Below are 23,066 nucleotides of genomic sequence, written 5' to 3'. Positions count from 1 at the left end.
GAATTTCCTGAGCGACAGAAGAGATGCATACCCATATTTTAAAATAATTTTTGTCGATTTTACTCATTTGATCTGCATTCTTTCCTGGCAACATACTGAATGAAGACTTGGACAATGTACATGCCATTTGGTACCTTTGGAGAACCAAGCTGCATATTCATAATGCGTCTCTGACTAATTGTTAGCCATTCTACACACCTCTTCTGTGTGCACAAAAGCCTATCTTCGACCTCTGGTTGATTTGAACAGTGACATGCACCAAGTGGATTTTTTTGCGGTAGAATTATACAGACAATGCACTATTTCAGGTTAGAAACTGACGAAAGAAGTGTCTTTCGTCTAGATGAGGAAATTAGCTAGGAATTTTTCAGCACCAATATAGGAAAACATACTAAAAGAAACAACTGCATTACTTAGACTGTGGTTTGACACTTGCTCCTCTTGACTAAAGATTTGCACGAGTGCTTACATAAATAGGTAACATTCTACATTCTGTAGCAGGATGGAAATGTTATGTTACTTACAATGTGATTATCAATCAGTAGTTACAAGGTATAGCCAAAAACTTTTTAACAATCTTGAATAAGAAAGGACTGGAGGATGAGTGTAACATTATACCATGACCCTGAATTCAACCATTCCAATTACAATCTGGTCATGAGTCATGCTACTGTTAAGTAGTGACTGCAGGTGATTTAATCATAAAAAATTAATCCTGTGCAATTCTGAACAAACTACACTGGTTTACATATCTCACAAATTCATCAAGAGGAATGGAGCAAAAGCATGTCTTTGAAATTTCTTAGTGGACACATGTATAACAACAGGGTGTACACATGGACAACAAAAAAGAATTTCCAGATATTTCCCAGTTAAAAATACAGTTTTTCTGGGTGAAAATGCACTTTTTCTAGGTGAAAATACACTATAACCCAGATGGAAGTAGACTTTTTCCATGTTAATTGACAATATACTTTCCATCGGAGCTGTAAAACATATCGGTAAGAATTTCCTGGCACTCCCAACAATAAACAACACATTTTGGAAAGACCCTTCATGCCTGGCAACATTTACACTGCATATTTTGGTATTACGAAAGTATATAAGCGAATTCACCAAACACAGCATGGTCACTTCTGAACACAGAACACCAACATATAAACAGTGCGATGCCCACACTACGATATGGAAACAGAGACTGTAGTAGTGCTACGAGTGATGTGGCAGTGAACTTCGAGTTCGGTAAAATGTGGCACGATAATACATATTTTTGCTTTGCAAATATGGCTACTAGATGATATTTTTCATCAAAAAATGCTAAGCTTTCTCGTATAATACTGGTCCTCAAAACATTTTGCTCTTTTTTTCCAAATGTATGGTCAGGCAGGATCCTAAGAACACAGCCTAAAGTGCAGCAGCTGAATATTTCAGACAAGAACGATTATGAATTTCAGTGTCGTGCACCAAACATTTCATGGGTTACCTGGCTGAGTATGTGTTCCGTCAAGCACTTCGCCTTTCTATAGTAAAGCCAATTATGTGTGAAATTGCTCCAGAATTCGCTTTGCTCATTTTTAATGATAAATTATACTTTTTGCTATAGTTCTTGCACAATTTGAACCTATGAAAGAACTACAATAAAAATGAAAAACTAACCTGGAAGATTTATCTGTTTTAATGTCTGTTCCCTTTAAGATAAATCAAACACAAATGTGCCAGTAAAATTTAAAATGATGACATAAATGGCTGGTCTTCTGGGCCTGAAATTTTTCTAAGTGGCTGATCATCAATGTCTTAAGTTTTGAAAGAGTCAATCGCTCCACGATTTAAGAAATTCATCGCACATTCTCACACGTAACAAAATCCGTTTTGCGTTAAAAGGAAATTTACTTAGAAAGTAATGCTTCTCAAACCACCATTCGAAATATTTTCCTGTGACCAGTTAGAAACGTAAACAATTGTGATGTCATGCTCAGTGAATTCAGTCTGTTGCTAATATGTATTGCATAGTCTTCATCCCAAAGCCTTTGACACAATTTGCTGTTGGCACATGCTGTATGTGCACTGTGTTTTGTTTTTGTAAATAATTCATTTTCTTTGCAACTAAAGTTTTATTTTGGTGTTATTCTCTCATTTATGTTTTATTGCTGCTGTAGTATTATAAAGTCAAATTATTTGTATGAGTATCAGTTCTTTCAAGCCAAAAGTATGGAAATTTACTTAAAAACTAAAGTGAGGAAAAATTCCCAGAATCCAGAAACATTTCTCAGATGTCCTGGGGCATACACACCCTGAACAACAAAAAATGAACTTTTCTATCTAGTTTCTGTTCGAGAAATTAAATCAAGCTTGTTTTACACTTCACTGTTTAACTGATATCTTTCTATTTACTGTTTGTGAATACAACTCTTGTAATTTCCAAATTTTTATTAGTACTAGAAATAATGTTACTAGGTCCTCTTCAATACAAAATAGGCTGCTGTAAGGCTCTGTTAACAAACCAGTGATACCTATAGGTAGAAAGGAACTGCAATTATTTAGCAACAGGTATCTACACTGATCAGACAGAACATTATAACCATCGACATACTATTGATATAAACCCATCCAGGCAATATCAGAATCACCCGGTGAGGAATGACTGCTGGTGCATGTAGTATCAGTGACCATGCTGACCTTGTCTACAGTGGTTCAAAAAGTGGCTCTGAGCACTATGGGACTCAACTGCTGTGGTCATCAGTCCCCTAGAACTTAGAACTACTTAAACCTAACTAACCTAAGGACATCACACACATCCATGCCCGAGACAGGATTCGAACCTGCGACCGCAGCAGTCGCACGGTTCCGGACTGCGCGCCTAGAACCGCGAGACCACCGCGGCCGGCGTCTACAATGGGAAAAGCATGTTTGACCGAGAGCAGATTGTGATGGCCCGGAGGCTTAGCACATGCATTTCGGAAACTGCATGATGTGTCGGCTGTTCGAGGAGTGCTATGGTGAGTGCCTTCAATGCCTGGCGAAACCAAGGATAAACCATGTCCAGACATCTTGGGATTGGGCAGCCACCCCTCTTTACAGATGTCAGACGCCTTATGCTGGGCAGAATGGTAAAATTGGACAGGCAGCAAACTGTGGCAGAACTAACATCAGACTTTAATGCTGGGCAGAGTACAAATGTGTCTGACCGCTCAGCCAATGACATATACGTGTGACAATGTTAACACCATAACATCAGTAACATTGGCACTGGACCTTGGCACAGTGCAGAGTGCTGCATGGTCTGATGAATTCTGACTTCTTCATCATGTCAATGGAAGGATGCGAAACTGTCGTCTTCCAAGGGAACAGCTCCTTGACACCTGCACTGAGGGACGCAGCCAAGCTGGTGGTGGCTGCATTATGCTCTGGGGAACATTTATATGGGCAACCATGGGTCCAGTGGAGCTCGTCTGAGGCACCTTGATGGCCAAAGAGTATCGTACACTGGTTCCAGACCACAGACACCCCTTCGTGACGCTCACGTTTCCCGACAGGGGGGTTCAAGGAATACAGTTGCTAGTTCCAATTGATGTGCTAGTTTCCCAGCTCACCATATCTGAACCTGATAGAACACATTGCCTTGTGTCTGCAGATGTGGTGCCAACTCCCTCCAGCAACCTACCAAGGCCTCATTGCAATTGTGCCAGGATGAGTCACTGTTGTTATCCATGCCAGAAGAGGACATACAGGCTATTAGGTAGATGGTCATAATGTTAAGACTGATCAGTGTACGTAATACACACATCTACATCTATATTCTGCAGGTGCATGGCAGTGGGTAAGTCCCATTGTACCAATTATTGAGCACAGGAAGAATGATTGATTGAGTGTGTGTGTGTGTGAATATGTGTGTGTGTGTGTGTGTGTGTGTGTGTGTGTGTGTGCAGCAATTATTCTAATCTTATCCTCATCATCCCTATGTAAGCGATACATAGGGGGTTGTAGTATATCCCTAGAGTAATCACTTAAAGCTGGTTATTGAAACTTTGTCAATACACTTTCTTGGGATAGTTTAAGTCTGCCTTCAGGAGTCTGCCAATGAAGTTCCTTCAGTATCTCTGTGACACTTTCTCACGGATTAAACAAACCTGCGACATTTGAGCTGCCCTTCTCAGTATATGTTCAGTATGCCCTGTTAGTCCTATATGGTACAGGTCCCACACACTTGAGCAATATTCAGAACCAGTCGCACGCACGACTGATTTGTAAGCAATCTCTTTTGTAGATTGATTGCTCTTCTCCGGTATTCTACCAGTAAACCAAAGTCTACCAGCTGCTTTACCCACAACTGAACCTATGTGATCATTCCGTTTTATATCTTTATGAAATGCTACATCCAGGTATTTGTACAAGTAGGCCAATTCCAACGGTGAATCACGGATATTACTGTCATAGGATACTATGTTTTTTGTTTCATTTTGAGAAGTGCAAAATTTTACATTTCTAAACATTTACAGCAAGCTGCCAATGTCTGCACAATGTTGAAATCTTATCAAGGTATGACTGAATATTTATGCAGCTTCTCTCAGATTGTACTTCATTAATACTGTGGTGCATGAATTTCACTGCAGTGGACAACTTATAATGGCCAATTTTCTGTCATTTTCAATCAGTGATGAGGCTGCAAATGCATGCAGGACACAACACCAGTAGAGAGTGCCAATTGCAGTGAACTGTGTGCATTTGCAGCCTCAGGACTGACTGAAAATGCCAATCCGAGGAGGATACCTCCCGAGGAGATCACGAATGTAAAATCAGAGAGATTCGAACGCGCATGGAGGCTTTCAGACAGTCGTTCTTCCCGCGAACCATACGCGACTGGAACAGAAAAGGGAAGTAATGACAGTGGCACATAAAGTGCCCTCCGCCACACACCGTTGGGTGGCTTGTGGAGTATAAATGTAGATGTAGAAGAAGCGACCAATAACAGCTGTCCACTGTAGTGGACGCTATGCGCCACAGGGTTAAAGGTAACTGCATTATCTGCAAAAAAGCCTGATATCATTAATTAATATTGTCTGCAAGGACATTAAGATATAACATGGACAACAAAGGTTCCAACACACTTCCCTTGGGCACACTCAAAGTTGATGACTCTCCATCCAAGATAACATGCTGTGTCCTCTCTACCAAAAAGTCCAGTCCAGTCACAAATTTCAATTGATAACCATATGATAGTGTGTTAGACAGTAAGTAGAGGTGTGGTACTGAGGCAAATGCTTTTCGGAAAACAAGGAACACAGTATCTAACTGCTGTCTTGATCTAAAGTATTCCGTATGTCGTGAGGAAAGTGTGAGTTGGGTTTCACATGATCAGTGTTTTCGAAATCCATGCTGGTTGGCACTGAGGAGTTCATTCTGTTCAAGATATGTAATTATGTTTGAGCTCAAAATATGTTTTAAGATTCTACAACAAATTGATGCCAAGGAAAATGGACAGAAGTACTGTGGAAAACTTCTACTACACTTCTTGTAGATGTGTGGGACCTGTGCCTTTCTCCAAGAACTGGGCACAGATTTTTACTCAAGGGATCTACGGTAGATTATAGTTAGAAGAGGAGCTAACTCAGCTGCAAATTCAGTATAGAATCTAACAGGGGCTCCTCAAGCCTGGAGCTTTGTTCAATTTTAACAATTTCAGCTGTTTCTCAACACCACTGACACTAACGCTTATTTCACTATCTTCTCAGGAGTGCGAGGGTTACATTAGGACAGTTCTCCTGGGTTTTCCTTTGTAAAGGAACATTTGAAAACAGCATTTCAGCTTTTGCTTTGCTACCCACAATTTCAGTTCCTGTCTCATTTACTAGGGACTGGACACTAACTCTGGTGCCACTAACAACCTTTACATACGACCAAAATTTCTTTGGATTTTGTGAAATGTCATTTGACAATATTCTGCTACAGTAGTCACTGAAGGTTTCACACATTACTCTCTTGACAGCCACACACATTTCATTTGGCATCACTCTATCTGTGTTTTACACCTATTATGCTGTAGTCTCTGTTTCTTTACAATGAATGTATACCATGAAGGTTCCCTCCCATTACGAACTGTTCTAATTTGTTCATATCTATCCAGCGCATGGTCAACTATTCTTTTAAACTTGAACTAGAGTTCATATACAAGCTCCTGCCCTGTGCTGAATGTTTCAAGTTCCCTCACTGAGAAATGACACTACTGACTTTTTGTCTAGTTTACTAAACATATATATCTTTCTGCTTGTTTTAGTTGTCCTTTGTACTTTGGTAATCATTGTTGCCACAACTGCATCATGGTCACTAATACCAGTTTCGATGTGAACATCCTCATGGAGGTCAGGTCTAGTCATTGTATTAGATCCAATATATTTCCATCATGAGGCTAAGTAATTTTTAGCGAAGACAGTTAGTAAAATTTCATAGGATGTCTTATCACATCCATCACTAACAAAACTGTAATTTTCCCAGTTAATTATTGCATGATTATAGTCTCCACCGATGATTTCGTCTTGCCCATACAATCTCACACGCATCTTGATTTCTATCTTAGTGGATTTGAGTTTCTTGTTTACTGTGACAAATACACGATCTCCATTTCCTGTTCGCCTATCCTTTTGATATACACCAATTAAAATTTCCCACAAAAATCTCACTGCTATCAATTTCATGTTACAATCATCTTTTTGTACCTAGCATTACATGAGCTTCACTGCCTTTCGCGAGTGCTTCAAACTCTGGTACTTCGTTGTGAATGCTTCGGCAGTTTACCATCAAGATTTTAATACTCTCTCCTGTGGGAGGCATTTCTTTTGATTTTACCCTGATACTTTTATCTGGATTAGCTGGAGAGTTCACACTGTTAAAAGAATTAGTGGAAAAAGTGTATCAACGTCTGCTATGGTGAACATAGTTTGATACAGGAAGTACTCATGTTCTTATTGCATGACTTGAGCTCTTCACTTTCAATGTATGCAACAATTAAAATCATTCACCATCTACTGGCTGTGTTATTCATTAGTGTCGAGTGACCCTTCAGAAGGAAGTGAGTATTGGTGTCCCAGTGTTTTCTTTTGAGGTATACATGTGGCAGTTGTCATTTGCAGCCGTTGTATTCAACCACACACATGCAATGGGACCTTCAGAAGGAAGTGAGTATTGGTGTCCCAGTGTTTTCTTTTGAGGTATACATGTGGCAGTTGTCATTTGCAGCCGTTGTATTCAACCACACACATGCAATGGGACATCTTAATGCAGTGCAAGTTGCAAGGGTGCCCTGTTCAATCTGAAAAGGATGGACTTCTGTTAGTACTGCTGCAGATGCCAATGTCTGTCCTTGTGTCATCCATAGGTGTGGACAAACTACAGGGAAATAGGTCAGTATACAATGTGAGTTGGACAAGTTCACCGATGCATTAGGACCCCACTTGAAGACCGATACTTGGCCATCTCTGTGATATGGCATCATATGGATACTGCCAGAGCACTGCAAGACATCCTCACAAGAACCACTGGAGGTGCTGTGTCTAATACTGTAATGAACAGGTTACAAGAAAGGACCGTCCGACTCAGGCATCCTATTCAAGTACCCAGCTTGACACAACAACATCCTTAAGCTTGCCTTCCGTTCTGCCATTCTTGTATCAACTGGCAACTTGATGACTGGACAAAGTTGTTGTTCACAGATGAGTCCTGATATCCTCCGAGACAAGGTGATGGCCGTGTTCGTGTGCAGAGACTTGTGGTGAACAGTACTCGCCAAATATTGTCCACAAAATTGACAGATTTCCAAGGTTCTATGTGATTGTGGGGAGGCCTCAGAGTTAACAGCCATACAAATCTTGTCATTGACAATGGTAATCTTACCGTCATGCAGTCCATTGAACAGATCCTGTTGGACTATGTGGTGGACGCTGGGTATGGTGGTGGCCCCGAATTCCTTCTAATTCCAGGCCCGACATGGTGGACATCAGCAGAGATGTCTTGTGAAGCCTGAACACTGAAATAGTGGAATGGCCAGTAGTGAGTCCAGACCAAAACCCCATCATGCCAATGTGGGATTTTCTTATTTCTGGCTGTCCTGTTCCATCACAGACACTCCAAGAACTTCTAAGGGCTCTCACAGAAGAATGAGAACGGATATCACAGGAGGGCCTCTGTAATCTTACAAGGAGCATACTATGTATGTGTCAGGCAGTGGTAAAAACTCACAGTGCAGATACACATTACTGAAGCTCTCAAAGTCCAAAGAAAAGCACCCAGGATGATGGGGTGAATGATTGTTTCCACTTAGTTTTCGACACCAGTTAGACATTTCACTTGTTTTTATGTAAATAATCGAGTATTGTAATGATGTTTTGTCGTGTACTTAGTTTCAGAAAGTTAAGATATAATCTGGTAACATACCCAGTCCGCAATTATTTCTCAGTATAGTATGGCAGATGCCCAAAATCATGTTCCCCTAATTCTTTCGAGCAGTGTATTACACCTCTGTCTGCATGAGCTGTATTTGCAAATCAACAACTTTGGCGGCAGAGAATCAGACATGATATTAATTGTAAATTTTTTCTCTTGCAATATCCCACATCGTGATAACAAATGTTTGTTAAGACAGAAGTAAAGCCAATTTGTAGTAACATTATATAAAACTGACTGACATTCTCAGGTGAAATTCTACCTAACTGGTGTTTGGTGAGTTACACTGTATGTATTTCCCATGCTTATTTTGGTTCTAGGCTTGGGAGTAGGTGGTGGGGAGGCAAAAGGAACAGGCAGTTATCTTTTAATTCATTATTCATTATGTTACTAATTTTGTGGCAAAAAGGGAGGACAAGAGGACGACAGCAATGCAGTCTCTGAAAATACACTGAGGTGCCAAAACGAGAGGGGTAGCAAAATGCACGCATACAGATATAAAAGCCAGTGCACTGGTGGAACTGTCATTTGTACTCCCACAATTCCTGTGAAAAGGCTACCGACATGATTATGGCTACATGGACAATGCAGTGGCTGACGGCCTCCACTTAAATAGCGAGACCAGTGGCATTTGCATTGAGTTGTCAGTGCTGACATACAAGCAATGCTGCGTGAAATATCACAGAAATCAATGTGGGATGTACGACAAACCTATCCGTTCGTACAGCGTGGTGAAATCTGGCATTAATGGGCTATGGTAGCAAATGAATGACGTGAGTGCCTTTGCTAACAGCACAATATCGCTTGCAGCACCTCTCCTGGGCTCGTGACTGTATCGGTTGGTTGGATCCTAGATGACTGGCCTGGTCATATAATCCGTAAGTCCTGATTTCAGTTGGTAAGAGCTGATGGTAGGGGCAGTGTGTGGCAAAGACCGAACAAAGCCACAGACTCAAGTTGTCGACAACGCAATGTGCAAGCTGGTGGTGGCTCCATAGTGTTTCATGGAATGGACTGGGTCTTCTGGTCCAACTGAACCAATCATTGACTGGAAATGGTTAAGTTTGGCTGCTTGGAGACCATTTGCAGTCTTTCATGGACTTCATGCTCCCAAACAACAATGGAATTTTTATGATGATAATGTGCCATGTCACGGGTCATAATTGTTCATGACTGGTTTGAAGAACATTTTGGACAACTCAAATGAATGGTTTTGCCATTCAGATTGCCCTGCATGAATCCCACTTAACATTTATGCGACGTAATTGAGGGGTCAGTTTTTGCACAAAATCCTACACTGGCAACACTTTCACAATCATTGTCAGCTATATATATGGCTCTATACTTTTGCAAGGGACATAAAATGAGTTGTTGAGAACATGCCATGTCGAGTTGCTGCACTATGCTAGGCAAAAGGAGGTCCAACACAAGATTAGGAGGTGTTCAATGACTTCTGTCACCTCAGTGTAAAAGTTCAATTACAATTAACAATAAAAATGCACATAATACATGGTGTATCACTGTCCACAGTGAAAATATTACAGAAAAGAAGGAATTGGAAGTTTTAACAGGGCAAGATGCACTTTATACTTCTATGTTGTTTCTGTATAGATTGTTTCATGTGCTAGAGCTGTGAAGAGTGGCTCAATACACAATACCACAGCATGTATTTTGCACATGAAACTAGCTGATTATTACCTGTATTATTTTTGCCCCTTTCATAGATGTTAAGACTGGACTTGGGTAGTGTCAGACTGGGTAGTGCATCTAAAGGCTTTTTGCTCTTTTTTCCTTTGCAATAATTTTCCACAAGAGACTATGATGAAACTGAGCAACTGAAAGTTTTGTTCCAGAACATGAAGTATAAAATGAAGAAATACACAATACATCATCTGCTTGTGAATCAATCATTGTGAAGGTATGTACCTTCTTAGTATCTTGTTGATTCCCAGAGACGAACAGTACAAAAGCTGTCTGCTGAGTATGCTATCATTAGTGGATGGTAACCAAAGCTGTAGTTCCATATTATTAATTATTATAATAGCCTTTTATATGGCACACCACTGAATGTTTCAAAGCAAGACCAACATACAAAAGCAATAAAATTTTTGCTTGCATTTACATATATGCAAAGTATTTGGCCACCTTACCTCATGACATTTTGAACATTGCAAATCTTGAAGAGTATAAGCCATGGTCTTTCTGTGAACTATATCCAGTAACATGTATTCAAGCTCTTTATTGTCATAACTTGTTTGACACAGTGGGCATTTCCATACAGGGCTACAGAAAAAGAAAGAAAAAATGCTTTATTCCTTTCTGTCAAACAGAAGGTACAGAAATAATTTAAATATTAAGATATTTCACGAAACATATAGAATTATTAAAAAAATAATCACATAAAAAATACTCCAAATGCTTTTAATGTGTCAATAAATCTCAGCTGAAGGTTTATTAGAATTAACTATTGGGGTACACACATCTGTTAACTGTCCATATGCTCTTGCTTTTAAGATGGCCTTACGACAACAGATGAGAATCAGTATGAGAACAAATACACAGAAAATGATTTTCAATAGAAAAGATTAATTGTGGTCAGGCACCATGATCACACTGCAATCACTTTTAAAAAAGTCCACACACTCTCTCTCTCTCTCTCTCTCTCTCTCTCTCTCTCTCTCTTACACACACACACACACACACACACACACACACACACACACACAAAACCTTAATTAAAACTGTTCTCTCTTTTCTCTATAAAACATACAAGAATACGATTTTATTTATAAAAACTGAAATTACTGAATATATCCTTTAGACATGAACAACAACTGAGGCTTAATCATTATATTTTCCTCTTTCTCTTCATCAGTTAGGCAAAGGCCTACTCAAAATTTTTTTATGTCTACATCTTATAGGCATCCATGTTGACAAAGGCTCATCCACTGTAGTTACAAATTGTAGTGTTTACATGTTGGAGGGCCTCTGCCAGCTGTCAGATGTGTCCACCTGCAATCCCTGGCACAGTGTCTCCATTCCAGCAATCCAGCAGGATCTCTAGCTGTTCTCAAATCATTAGGTCCATCCAGAACCTCTCTCCTCATCTCCACCAGCCTGTACACTCCTACCATCTACCTCAAGTCTCTCTCCCTCCCCTCATCTCCACCACCCTGTGCGCTCCTACATTTTACTTGCTTCCTTAAGTCCATAAACAAAGCCACCCAGGGTGCTCCATTGTGGCCAGTTAATGTGCCTAAAAGAGACCATCACCTTCAGCCTATTACTTGTAATCTACCCTCATATATAAAAGACACCAACTATTTCTTCCATCGACTCTCCGCAGTTATTATTTTTTACCACCCGGTGCCCTGCTCGTCAGAGTAGATGCCACCTCCCTTTTACACTATCATCCCTGTTGCTCAAGGTCTTCCCATTTTTTACCACTACCTTTCCCAAAGCCTGATTGACTCCAAACCTAAAACTCCTTCCTGGTCACTGTGACCAACTATATAGTCACCCAATTACTTCTTCTTTGAAGACATCACTTACAACAAATCCATGGCAAGGCAACGGGCACCTGCATGACTCCCTACTGTGCCAACCCATAAGCTGTAATCACTGTGCTGCTTTCTACATGGGCACAACTAAGAAGCTGTTGGTCCGCATGAATTGCTGCCTGTTAAACTATGGCCAAGAGACAGCTGGACCACAGCTGCTGAACATGCTGCCCAACAGTACGTACTTCACTTCAATGACTACTTAACAGCCTGTGCCATCTGGACCCTTCCTACCAACACCAGCCTTTCTGAACAGTGCATGTTGGAACTCTCCCTGCGATACATCCAATGTTCTCATCGTAACCCACCCCCCCTCCCCCAACCTTTCCCATTATCTACCTCTCTCTCATTCTCTCATCTCTTCCACTTCTCCTCCCCTCCCATCACCAGCACAGCCTCTTGACCGCACATAGAGCCCTGTCATGTCTCCACCATGTCCCTTCACACTCTCACAGGCAGCACATCTTGCCCTACCCTGCTATCCCTCCCCCTTCTTCAACCCATGCCGCATCCTTACCCAGACCACCTGCTCATGTGAGACATAGACGGGCCACAGTGGCTGGAGACAGTAACTATAAGCGTGTGTTTTCTGTTTCTGAAGAAGAGATTTTTGTCCGAAATCTTAAATGTTTAACACTCTTTTCATCGTGCATGTCTGTGGTGTGTAGCAGTCTATCCTTCTTCATAACATTATTCTTATTCCATCCTGGCCTTCCTATGTTGGATTAAGTCCATCAGATGTAAACAGAAAAAAACACACACACACACACACACACACACACACACACACACACACACACACACACACCTAGCCTCAACCTTTGCTTGTACTTGTCCTCCACCTACTTATCCCCTTCAGTGCCACCACTCCAGCCCTACATACACCTATTCTGCCAGTACACCTGCACAGTCAGTTCCCCTTCTCTATTTCTCTCCTTTCCCTTTTTTCCCCCACTTGCGTAGCCTCCCAATGCTGCAAGTAGCACATCTCTGCCAGCTCCCATATGCAGCGTTATCGTCTTATCCCTCCTATCAATGCCACACACCTGCTCTGTAACCCCCCCCCCCCTCCTCCTGACAGGCCCAGCAAAGATTACCATTCACCTTAGATGCAGTCAGGCCTTAGTGCCTGGAGATGTCAATGTCTCTCTCTCTCTCTCTCTCTCTCTCTCTCTCTCTCTCTCTCTCCCCGTGTGTGTGTGTGTGTTTTGTTTTGTTTTGTTTTCATCTACATGTGAAAACTGCTGATCTGCCACTCGACACCTCTATGTTGTAAGTAGCAACCTATCCTTTCATATTATTATTATTATTATTATTATTATTATTATTCCATTCCAGATTTTACATTTTCTGATAGAGTAACTGCCGTTTTTAGTTCCCTGCTGGCCATTAAAATTGCAGCACTATGAAGGCAGCATGCACTAAACACCAAATTGGTGTAAAGCATACTACATACTTAGATAAGCAAAAGTGCAGACACAATATGTAGGTAGCAATATGTAATCTACAGTCTGTGTATATAAGGAAAGAGTAAGCAGTGCGTTATCTGTCAGAAATTGCATTTGAATTTTGTTCATTTATGAGAAAATTGTATTGAATAGAATTGGAAGGAAAATCAGCATTGGCCGTATTTTTTGTTGTTTTATTGTCAGCAAAATCGATTTTTTGTCAGCAAAATCGATTTTCGGCCACTTAGTGACCATCCTCAGTGCTGTCATATACAATTAAAATTGGTACGCACTGGTATCAAGCTATAACCACAAGGCACTGGTATCAAGCTATAACCACAAGCTTAGAGCGATCACATAAACTGCCAGTACACCTGCTCAGTTTATGTGATCACTCTAAGCTTGTGGTTATAGGTTGATACCAGTGCCTACCAATTTTAATTGTATATTACAGCACTGAGGATGGTCACTAAGTGATCGAAAATCAATTTTGCTGACAATAAAACAACAAAATAAGGCCAATGCTGATTTTCCTTCCAATTCTATCCACTATTAGGTCATGTTGCACACAACACGCCATGGAGTTGCCAATCAATAAAATTGTATTGAGCCGTACATCATAGTTGGATAGTTGCAAGATCATGGTGCATCAAGACTGTCTTATATCTTTTCACGGTATTGCTGTTCATACTGGTTAGAATCTGACAACTGCTATACAAATACAATATCAAGAGGTTCAGGAGGACCATTTTCAACAACATGCAGCGTATAAAGGTCACACATGACTAATCTCAAGAAGACAGACGTATTGTTTTTTCGGATGTGCTGGATTTTACAGCTATGTCATGCAGTTTGAGCCAGTTAATGGGTCTGTCTGCAGCAAGAGAAATATCCACAATGAGAAAGCAATTATATCTGGAGCACTATGGACTGTCAGCATGGGGCTGTTGCAAGTTTCCATATGCATCGCTGCAGATCCATATGCATCACTGCAGAGAGAGGCGTGCCAATGGTTGTGCACCTGATTACAACAATGGACACAGTATTGGCACTGCATCGTCTTTTCAGACACGTCCTGGTTTGGCGTGCAGCATGACTATGGGCGTATCCATGTGTGGAGGTTCCAAGGGGAACAAATGTGCCAGGTTGCATTCGTCATTGTTAAACAAGCATATCTCCTGGCAAGATGGTATGGACTGTCATTATGTATGCAATGTGGAAATTCACAGTATTTTCCTGGGACCTATTAAAAATGTAATAGTTGTGACGTCATGCTCATCAAAAGCAGCTTGTTGTTATGCAGTATTGAATAGTCTTCATGCGAAAGCCTTTGACACATTTTGCTGTCAACAGATGCTTGTGTGTGCTCTGTGTTTTGGTGTTCTAAATGGCAAATTTTCTCTGCAACTAGAATTTTATTTTGCTGTTATTCTCACATTTATGCTTTATTGATGCAGTATTATTCTGCAGTAGTGGACTAAAGTAAAATTCTTGGTTAGAGTATCAGTTCTTACGAGTCAAAATTATAGAAATTTAACTGAAAAGTAAAACAATGAAAAATTCCTGGAATTCTAAAAAAATTCAGGATTTTTCCTGGGTGTCCTGAGGTGTATACACACTGTTATCATTCCTGAAGCTGAAAACAAGCTCCAGGGAAAATAAAGTGTTGCTTATCATTGCAAATTTGTGTCTTCTTGTGATAAACTCTGCCTAACACAGGCAGAAAACGTTGTGTTGATGTTAATAGTTAGCTTGCAACTTTGAGATGGACTGTAACTGCATAAATATTGCATGTGAAGATGTGTAATGATGAGAAACAGTTGACTGAAAATGTGGAGGCATATGCTAAGAAAATAGTCACATTAATACCAACGTTTGAAAAGCCTGTTCCTAGATGATTAAAACTAAGTGCTGGACTGGGACTTGAAGCTAGAACCTTTGTCTTTTGTGGTAAGTACTCTACCAACTGAGTTATTGCAGCAAAACTCACAACTCGTCTTCACAGTTTTATTTCTGCCAGAATGTTTTCTGCCACATCCATGTTTGAAATAAGTAAAATTACCATGATCCTCACCATAAGAATTCATATGGAGTTGGTAACATCTTCAAAAGGACACTAAAACTGTTTAAAGAACTGTTACAGTTCATTTAAGTGATATGGTTATATTTAGGATGCCTGCACATAGTGGATAATTTTTATACACAGCTTGGTTCAGAATTCCTATAGAGGTTGAAGGGGGGACGTAAAATTTTGATAAGGAACCCATGTCCAGAAATGTACTGTTTGGTTGTAAAATAAGTTTGAAGATCGCGTCACTTTCAATGTCCAGCTTGATGGTATGCCATTTCCATCTGATCGATGTTATTCTATCTGTATATTGAGCAAGCAGTAAAGGAAACAAAAGAAAAATGCGGAGTAGGTATTAAAATTCATGGAGAAGAAGTAAAAACTTTGAGGTTCGCCGATGACATTGTAATTCTGTCAGAGACAGCAAAGGACTTGGAAGAGCAGTTGAACGGAATGGACAGTGTCTTGAAAGGAGGATATAAGATGAACATCAACAAAAGCAAAACGAGGATAATGGAATGTAGTCGAATTAAATCGGGTGACGCTGAGGGGATTAGATTAGGAAGTGAGACACTTAAAGTAGTAAAGGAGTTTTGCTATTTAGGGAGTAAAATAACTGATGATGGTCGAAGTAGAGAGGATATAAAATGTAGACTGGCAATGGCAAGGAAATCGTTTCTGAAGAAGAGAAATTTGTTAACATCGAGTATAGATTTAAGTGTCAGGAAGTCGTTTCTGAAAGTATTTGTATGGAGTGTAGCCATGTATGGAAGTGAAACATGGACGATAACCAGTTTGGACAAGAAGAGAATAGAAGCTTTCGAAATGTGGTGCTACAGAAGAATGCTGAAGATAAGGTGGGTAGATCACGTAACTAATGAGGAGGTATTGAATAGGATTGGGGAGAAGAGAAGTTTGTGGCACAACTTGACTAGAAGAAGGGATCGGTTGGTAGGACATGTTTTGAGGCATCAAGGGATCACAAATTTAGCATTGGAGGGCAGCGTGGAGGGTAAAAATTGTAGAGGGAGACCAAGAGATCAATACACTAGGCAGATTCAGAAGGATGTAGGTTGCAGTAGGTACTGGGAGATGAAGAAGCTTGCACAGGATAGAGTAGCATGGAGAGCTGCATCAAACCAGTCTCAGGACTGAAGACTACAACAACAACAACAACACAGCAGTGGGTGCAAGAAACTAACAGGCTACATTTGCAACTAAAAGGGTTGGCTATGGGGTTCCACAAACATGCTCCAGGGCTTGCGGACAGAGTGTTTGAAAGAATTTGTGGCAGATACACCTTGCAAAATGAACAGCAGTATCACCACATGGATCAGTTCCTGTAGAGCACTTAGGTCAAAGCTCATTGTTTCCGTGATGTGTGCGCCATGAAGCATGTCACTGGAAAGTGACCTGATTTCAAACTGCCATCCAAATCATGCATTTTTGGATATGGGTTCCTTGTAATTTTTTGTTTGTAACAAGTTGTGAAACCAACTGCACCCAAGTACTGTATTGACTGGTGCATAATGAGTCATTTTATGGGAGCATTCTTACAATTTCAAGAATCATGTAATGTGGAAGTAACAAAATAAAATGTGCCTAAAACAACAGAATCTATGCACATCCAACTTTTTTCACTATACGACGATCCCTGCAGCTAGCTGCCACCAGGTACAAAATGCAAGATCTATAAATACCTACCATCTGAAGATGAGCCAGCTATGGCTTGAAAAACAGCTAAAGGAAGAATAAAAATGTTCTAAAAAAGTGTTGCAGAGTGGCTGGTCCTAGTAGCAAAAAACAAAAACACAACAATACTCATAGGGCTAACATCAATACAATAAATTTACTTCAGCTTATAAATGATAGATATTTTCAAATTGCTTCTTTTATTTTAATTTTTCAGAATATTAACACTAAATTCTACAAAGATCAGTTTGGTAGGTGGTGTGATAACTACTCAGCTCTTTCTAGAAATATTTAAGAAATCTAAGGAGAAATTACTGGTTTCAGTGGATATGAACTTAATGTTATTTTTAACAAACATGACGATACCTCATTTTTCCATGTTTTCTCTACATAAATAGGCTACTAATTTATAATCCTTTACATTTAAATATGGACACATGTGTTTACTTGGTGCTCAGACACAGATAATAAATTAACTTTCATTTGACATCCTAGAGCATGTAAAAAGACCAAAAGTTCATTTTTCTTTCTTTCTTCCTTTTTTTCTTTTCAAAATCATATAATTCAATTGAGTACATGTCCTTCATAAGATATAGGAATGCTGTGCACGTAACAGAACAGGTGATCATGATATCCTAGAACGTCGAGATATATTTATTTAATTTAATAGTACGCACAATGTAGATTTCTTCCTCTACCATCCAACTTCCATTTTTTTGCCACAACTGAAAAATTAATGAAAACTGCTAACAACTGAAGTCAAAGCAACTACCAGAGATTTATTGTACATGACAGTTAACTTACGTCTCGTTGTCAACTCCACGGTAGGGATCACGGCAAAGGTCAATATCTCGACAGTGATTGCAGGCTCTGCATATCACTTCTGGTAAAATGAATGAAATACAAGGATCATGCCATGTGGCAACTGAACTAAATTCTCCAATGCCAAGGAGGCGTAACATATTGCGGCGAATATTGTTGACTTCTTCCTGGACGCTAGGGTCTAGTGACAGTACCTATAATGCAGAACAAAACAATAATAAAATAACTGAATTCTAGATATGCAAAAGGACAGTTTCCAGGAAAACGTGGTATATGAGGAAATGGTGGTGATTGCACCTAAAAGATTACACTAAACATGGGTACTATTCTCAATAATTACTGAGGTATTTTACCCCTGACTAATAAAAGGGAAGACATACACAACAAACTATGATACAATTGACATAAAATGAAGGATCATTCAAATACTCTGCCAGTAGTTCAATTCTAGCACACAAAAAAGTGATAAATCTTATAAATTTCTTATCCCTAAAATCAGGAAGGAAAAATGTGTACAGTGGAGGGGAAACCACTAACTTATGGGCAAAATAAAAAATTATTTAATGAAATCAAACAACGTAATGCGAGTTAGTTTTGCTACCTGCATCACAAGCACATTACTGCTTGTCTTTAAACACAACAGAATACTCAGCAATCACAGAGACTCCAATTTTGACTATATAAAATAGAGGGAAACATTCCACGTGGGAAAAATATTTACCTAGTGCGTTATGAAGATGAGACTGAAAAACATAAATCAAAGAGTGTGAGATCAAGGAACAGTGGTTTCCTTGGAATGTGACTCACTGTACTGCTTAGGAAACTTGCAGAACTGAAGACAATATTATGGAAAGAGAAGAGATGAGGTGGGAGTCTTGATATTATGAGAAAAAATTTGGCAGAGCCCTGAAGAGTTAAGTCAAAACAAGGCACCTGGAATAAACAACACTTCCTCTGCATTATTAAGATCTTTAAGAGAACCAATCACAACACACTGTTCTATCTGGTACGGTTGATACATGAGTCGGCAAAACATCCTCAAACTTCAATTAGAATGTAATAATTTCAATGAAGGCACATGCTGCCAGGTATGAATATTATTGAAACATCAGTTTAAAAACTCATCATTAAAAAGTTAATGACATTAGGTTTTTCTAGGGAAGAATAGAAAAACTGGTAGATGCTGACCTCAGGGAAGATACGTTTGGGTTCTGGAGAAATTTAGCAATACAGAAGGCAATACTGACCCTAGAACAGTGTTGGAAAAGCTTCATGTAAGTGGTCTAGGGCTCATCCTGTCAGAATGTCTCGGCTTTGTGTGGTCCTCCTTGGAGCTACTTGGTAAATTACGACATTTCATTTGGCAGTGTCATGCAGCACTGTTATTTCTGGCATTTGGTGCAGTGTGCTTTGATCTGTACACAGTGGCAGCACTGCTTATCCCTCGCTATTTGCTTCTGGTATAAGGGAAATTTTGTGGTTCTTGCAATGGGGCATACATTCAAAAAAGGCAGATAGTGAGTGACCTATTGTCACAAGCCTGGATAGAAAATGAACGAGAATCACAGTCTTCCCTCCCAGAGAGAATATTGTGAATTCTCAATGTCCATTAAGCAGTCACATAAGAACCAGGCACCAAAAATGTCCTATAGAACTGCAAGCACAAGGAATTTAAAGATATAGTTGGTGATGAATGGGCTAAAAATTACAATCACCAAGATGATTTTTATGGGATTCGTTGTTTTGTACATCAAGAAGCACTTGGCACTAAATTTGCAGCTCATTATAATTGCTGGTACAAATAGTAAATTTTCTGAAAGCACACAGATTATTATGGTGTTAGTTTCAACAGTTTTTGATGGAACTGAACAAAGAGTGTAGGGATATATATATATATATATATATATATATATATATATATATAACAGAGGGAAACATTCCACGTGGAAAGCTAGAATTTTGAGTGTATAAAAATAAAACCCACATCCTTTCATCTTTCCCTCTTTCCTGACGAAGCAAGCGTTGGTTGCGAAAGCTAGAATTTTGTGTGTATAAAAACTATATATATATATATATATATATATATATATATATATATATATATATATATATATTACTGCAAAATATGTTGGTTAACTTAAGGGACATGCCTACAATGATTTTTTGATTTAAGTTCTGCTATTGCTGAATTTATGAAGGAAAAAGGAAAGCAGGAACCAATATTAGAAAAACCAGAATGAACGGCAGACCTCACTTTTTTTGAACTTGATTGCACACTTGTATGCCCTCAGCAAGATGTTGCAAGATGAAAAGCAATTTATTTATGGGGAAAGTGGAGCCATTTAAAAGAAAATTAGATGGTGAAAGGGACAACTTCTGACAAAGAACAGTGCCCATTTGCCTAAGCTCTCTTGTGTTAAAGAAAATGCAGTGTTGAAAGAACCATCTCAAATCTGTCTTTGGGACCATTTGATGTTTCAGTTTAAAGAGTCCCTGTGCTTTTGCAGCAGAAACTGATTGTTCTGGAATGTAATTCCCCTAAAAAGATAAATTCTTTTGCGTTAGAGCTGTCCAAGACTTTTACGAATTATACCTTGGAAAGAGTTTCCACATCTCCATACAGAGGATGCGAAACTGATATCACTATTACTATCAAAAATATGCATGTGGAAGGTTGTTATTATTATAAATTATTATTCCTATTATGAAATTAAGCAAGTCACGATTACATGGCAACCTGAGTGACAAAAATCTGCAAACTGAATGTGTTTGTCCACATGCTGACAGTGTGTCCCAGATATAAATTTTATCATGTCTTCGGTGAATTAAATGATAGCAAAAACATATTTTGTTTGTGGTCTATGTTTTTGACAAATATATCCACTGGAATGAACAGTTGGTCTGGGTAACAAAATTTGATTCTACATGCATTTGAAATGAAGATTTATTCCACCCTAACCAGTGTGTCATAGAGATTATTTCTTTTCGTCTATCTTTCTATATGTAAGCTTAAATGTTGTAAGAAATTTAAAAGGAACAATGTGGTGTGCATAATATTGTTGGTGTAATAAAGCTGCACACCCAGCTTTATTTTTATTCGTGTATTCTCTTGTACAAACAGCTACAGACTGTCACGTGATACAGTGCATTTGCTGTTTGCCCATCTTCCCACTCAGACAGTGTGGTGCAATAGTAGGTTTGATGATTACATTGCAGTTCTAACAGAGGTGGCACAGAATGAGGAATCAGTTGAATGGAATGGGTAATGTATTATAAAGAGGTTATCAAAAGAGAACAAGAAAAGTAAAGCAAGGGTGATAAAATGTAATGAAATTAGATCAGGTAATAGGAATTAGATTATGAAATGAGACACTCAATGTAGGAGATGAGGTGTACCATTTGAGTAGCAAAATGACTGATGATGGCCGAAGTAGGCAAGATGTAAATAACAGGAAATTGCTGCCAAAAACAAGGAAATTGCTTCTGAAAAAGACAAATTTGTTACCAGTGAACAAAAATTCAAGTTTTTCAAAAGAAAAAAATTGTCCATTATGGGTTGCATAATATTCAATTTACTTGTTATTGGCCAATTTTAACTTTATAGTCACCATCATATAGTATTCACATAACCTCTATGCATCATGTTGCAATAGATGTGATATACGAATCAATCCAGAAGTGTGGAACCGCTTATAAACATTAACATGATATCTATCAAATAGGAACAGAAAGTCTGTAATACATTTGAGAGAACCACACACAAAATAACTTAACTATGTATTTGACATCCAACCACTCAGAACCAGAATCATTCCATACATGAACAGAAACTCCAAAAAACAGTTAAAACAGCACAGAAAAAGAAAATAAAAACACTTACAGACCAACAAATACACTTAAACACACCAACCAAGTAGAAAGACACACATTAACTCTACCTATGTCTCAAAACTCACTGACACAAAATTTAATAATGAAGAAACACAGCTAAAACAGAAAGGTTTAAAATGAAACATAAACAAAAAAGTAAACAAGTTTACACAGAAAATTTAATTACAGAATCTGAGAGCACACAATCTTATGAACAGCAGAAGGGCATGAACAACATGACACTGGTCTAACTATGGAATTAATAGGCAAACAAATTAAAAATATCACAGATACAAGACGTGAACTCAATTAACCAACAGAGAGAACCACAGAATCTAAAACTCTGAAAACCCTTGGAGAAAAAAAATGGACAGAGCAAATATAATTGTAACCAAGGCAGACATGGGGAATAAAGTTGTTCTCATCAACAAACAAGAGGACAGTAACAAAACACAATAACTCATTACACAGAATAAAATCACAAAAGCGAAATCAGATTCAACAAATACGAGGGTTGCCCAGTAAATAATGCCCCATATTTTTTTTCTCCGAAATAAAAAATATTAGAAATGTGAAACTTTAGGTGCGAGTTATTTGAAGTTTCCCGCGTGTGTACGCAAAGTTTCAATTTCCTCCGACAGAGAGCGGTGGTGTAGGAATGTTCTAAAATGGCGTCTGCAAGTGACATCCGTCAGAAACAACGTGCAGTGATTGAATTTCTCGTAGCAGAGGAAGAAACCGTGGGCAATATCCATAAACGCTTGTGCAACGTCTACGGAACATCTGCAGTCGATAGGAGTACTGTTGGTCGCTGGGCACAGAGGGTGAAAGCATCAGAGGGCGGTGCTGCGGAGCTCCGAGATTTGCCGCGGTCGGGAAGGCCTCCCACGGCTGTCACGCCTGACATGTTGCAGCGGGCTGATGTTCTCATTCGACGGGATCAACGCATTACGACTCGACAATTGGCACTGGAGTTGTCAGTAAGCAAAGGAAGTGTGGATGTGATTATCAATCAGCTTGGATACTCAAAAGTGTGTGCAAGATGGGTTCCTCGGTGTCTTACTGTCGATCACAAATCCCAAAGAAAAGACATTTCTTTTGATTTGTTGCGACGCTTTCACGTTGACGGGGAGGCCTTTTTGTCACGGATTGTGACAGGTGATGAAACTTGGG

At 39.3% G+C, this 23,066-nt stretch overlaps 1 protein-coding gene across 1 annotated transcript in view; it reads right to left on the bottom strand.

The window, feature by feature from the left end:
• LOC126259790 (DNA polymerase epsilon catalytic subunit 1) overlaps positions 1–23,066 on the bottom strand; it is a 331,065-nt gene that overhangs the window by 1,583 nt on the left and 306,416 nt on the right. The window contains exons 34-35 of the mRNA XM_049956798.1: positions 18,006–18,217; positions 10,584–10,716 (exon numbers count right to left, since the gene is read on the bottom strand). Coding sequence (XP_049812755.1) covers positions 10,584–10,716; positions 18,006–18,217 — 345 coding nt within the window. The remainder of the gene's footprint in view (positions 1–10,583; positions 10,717–18,005; positions 18,218–23,066) is intronic.

The sequence above is a fragment of the Schistocerca nitens genome, chromosome 5, assembly GCF_023898315.1.
Source record: "Schistocerca nitens isolate TAMUIC-IGC-003100 chromosome 5, iqSchNite1.1, whole genome shotgun sequence".
In the NCBI taxonomy this organism is placed as follows: domain Eukaryota; kingdom Metazoa; phylum Arthropoda; class Insecta; order Orthoptera; family Acrididae; genus Schistocerca; species Schistocerca nitens.
The sequence above is the reverse complement of the archived record's forward strand: the minus strand, read 5'-3'. Positions and strand labels throughout refer to the sequence as shown.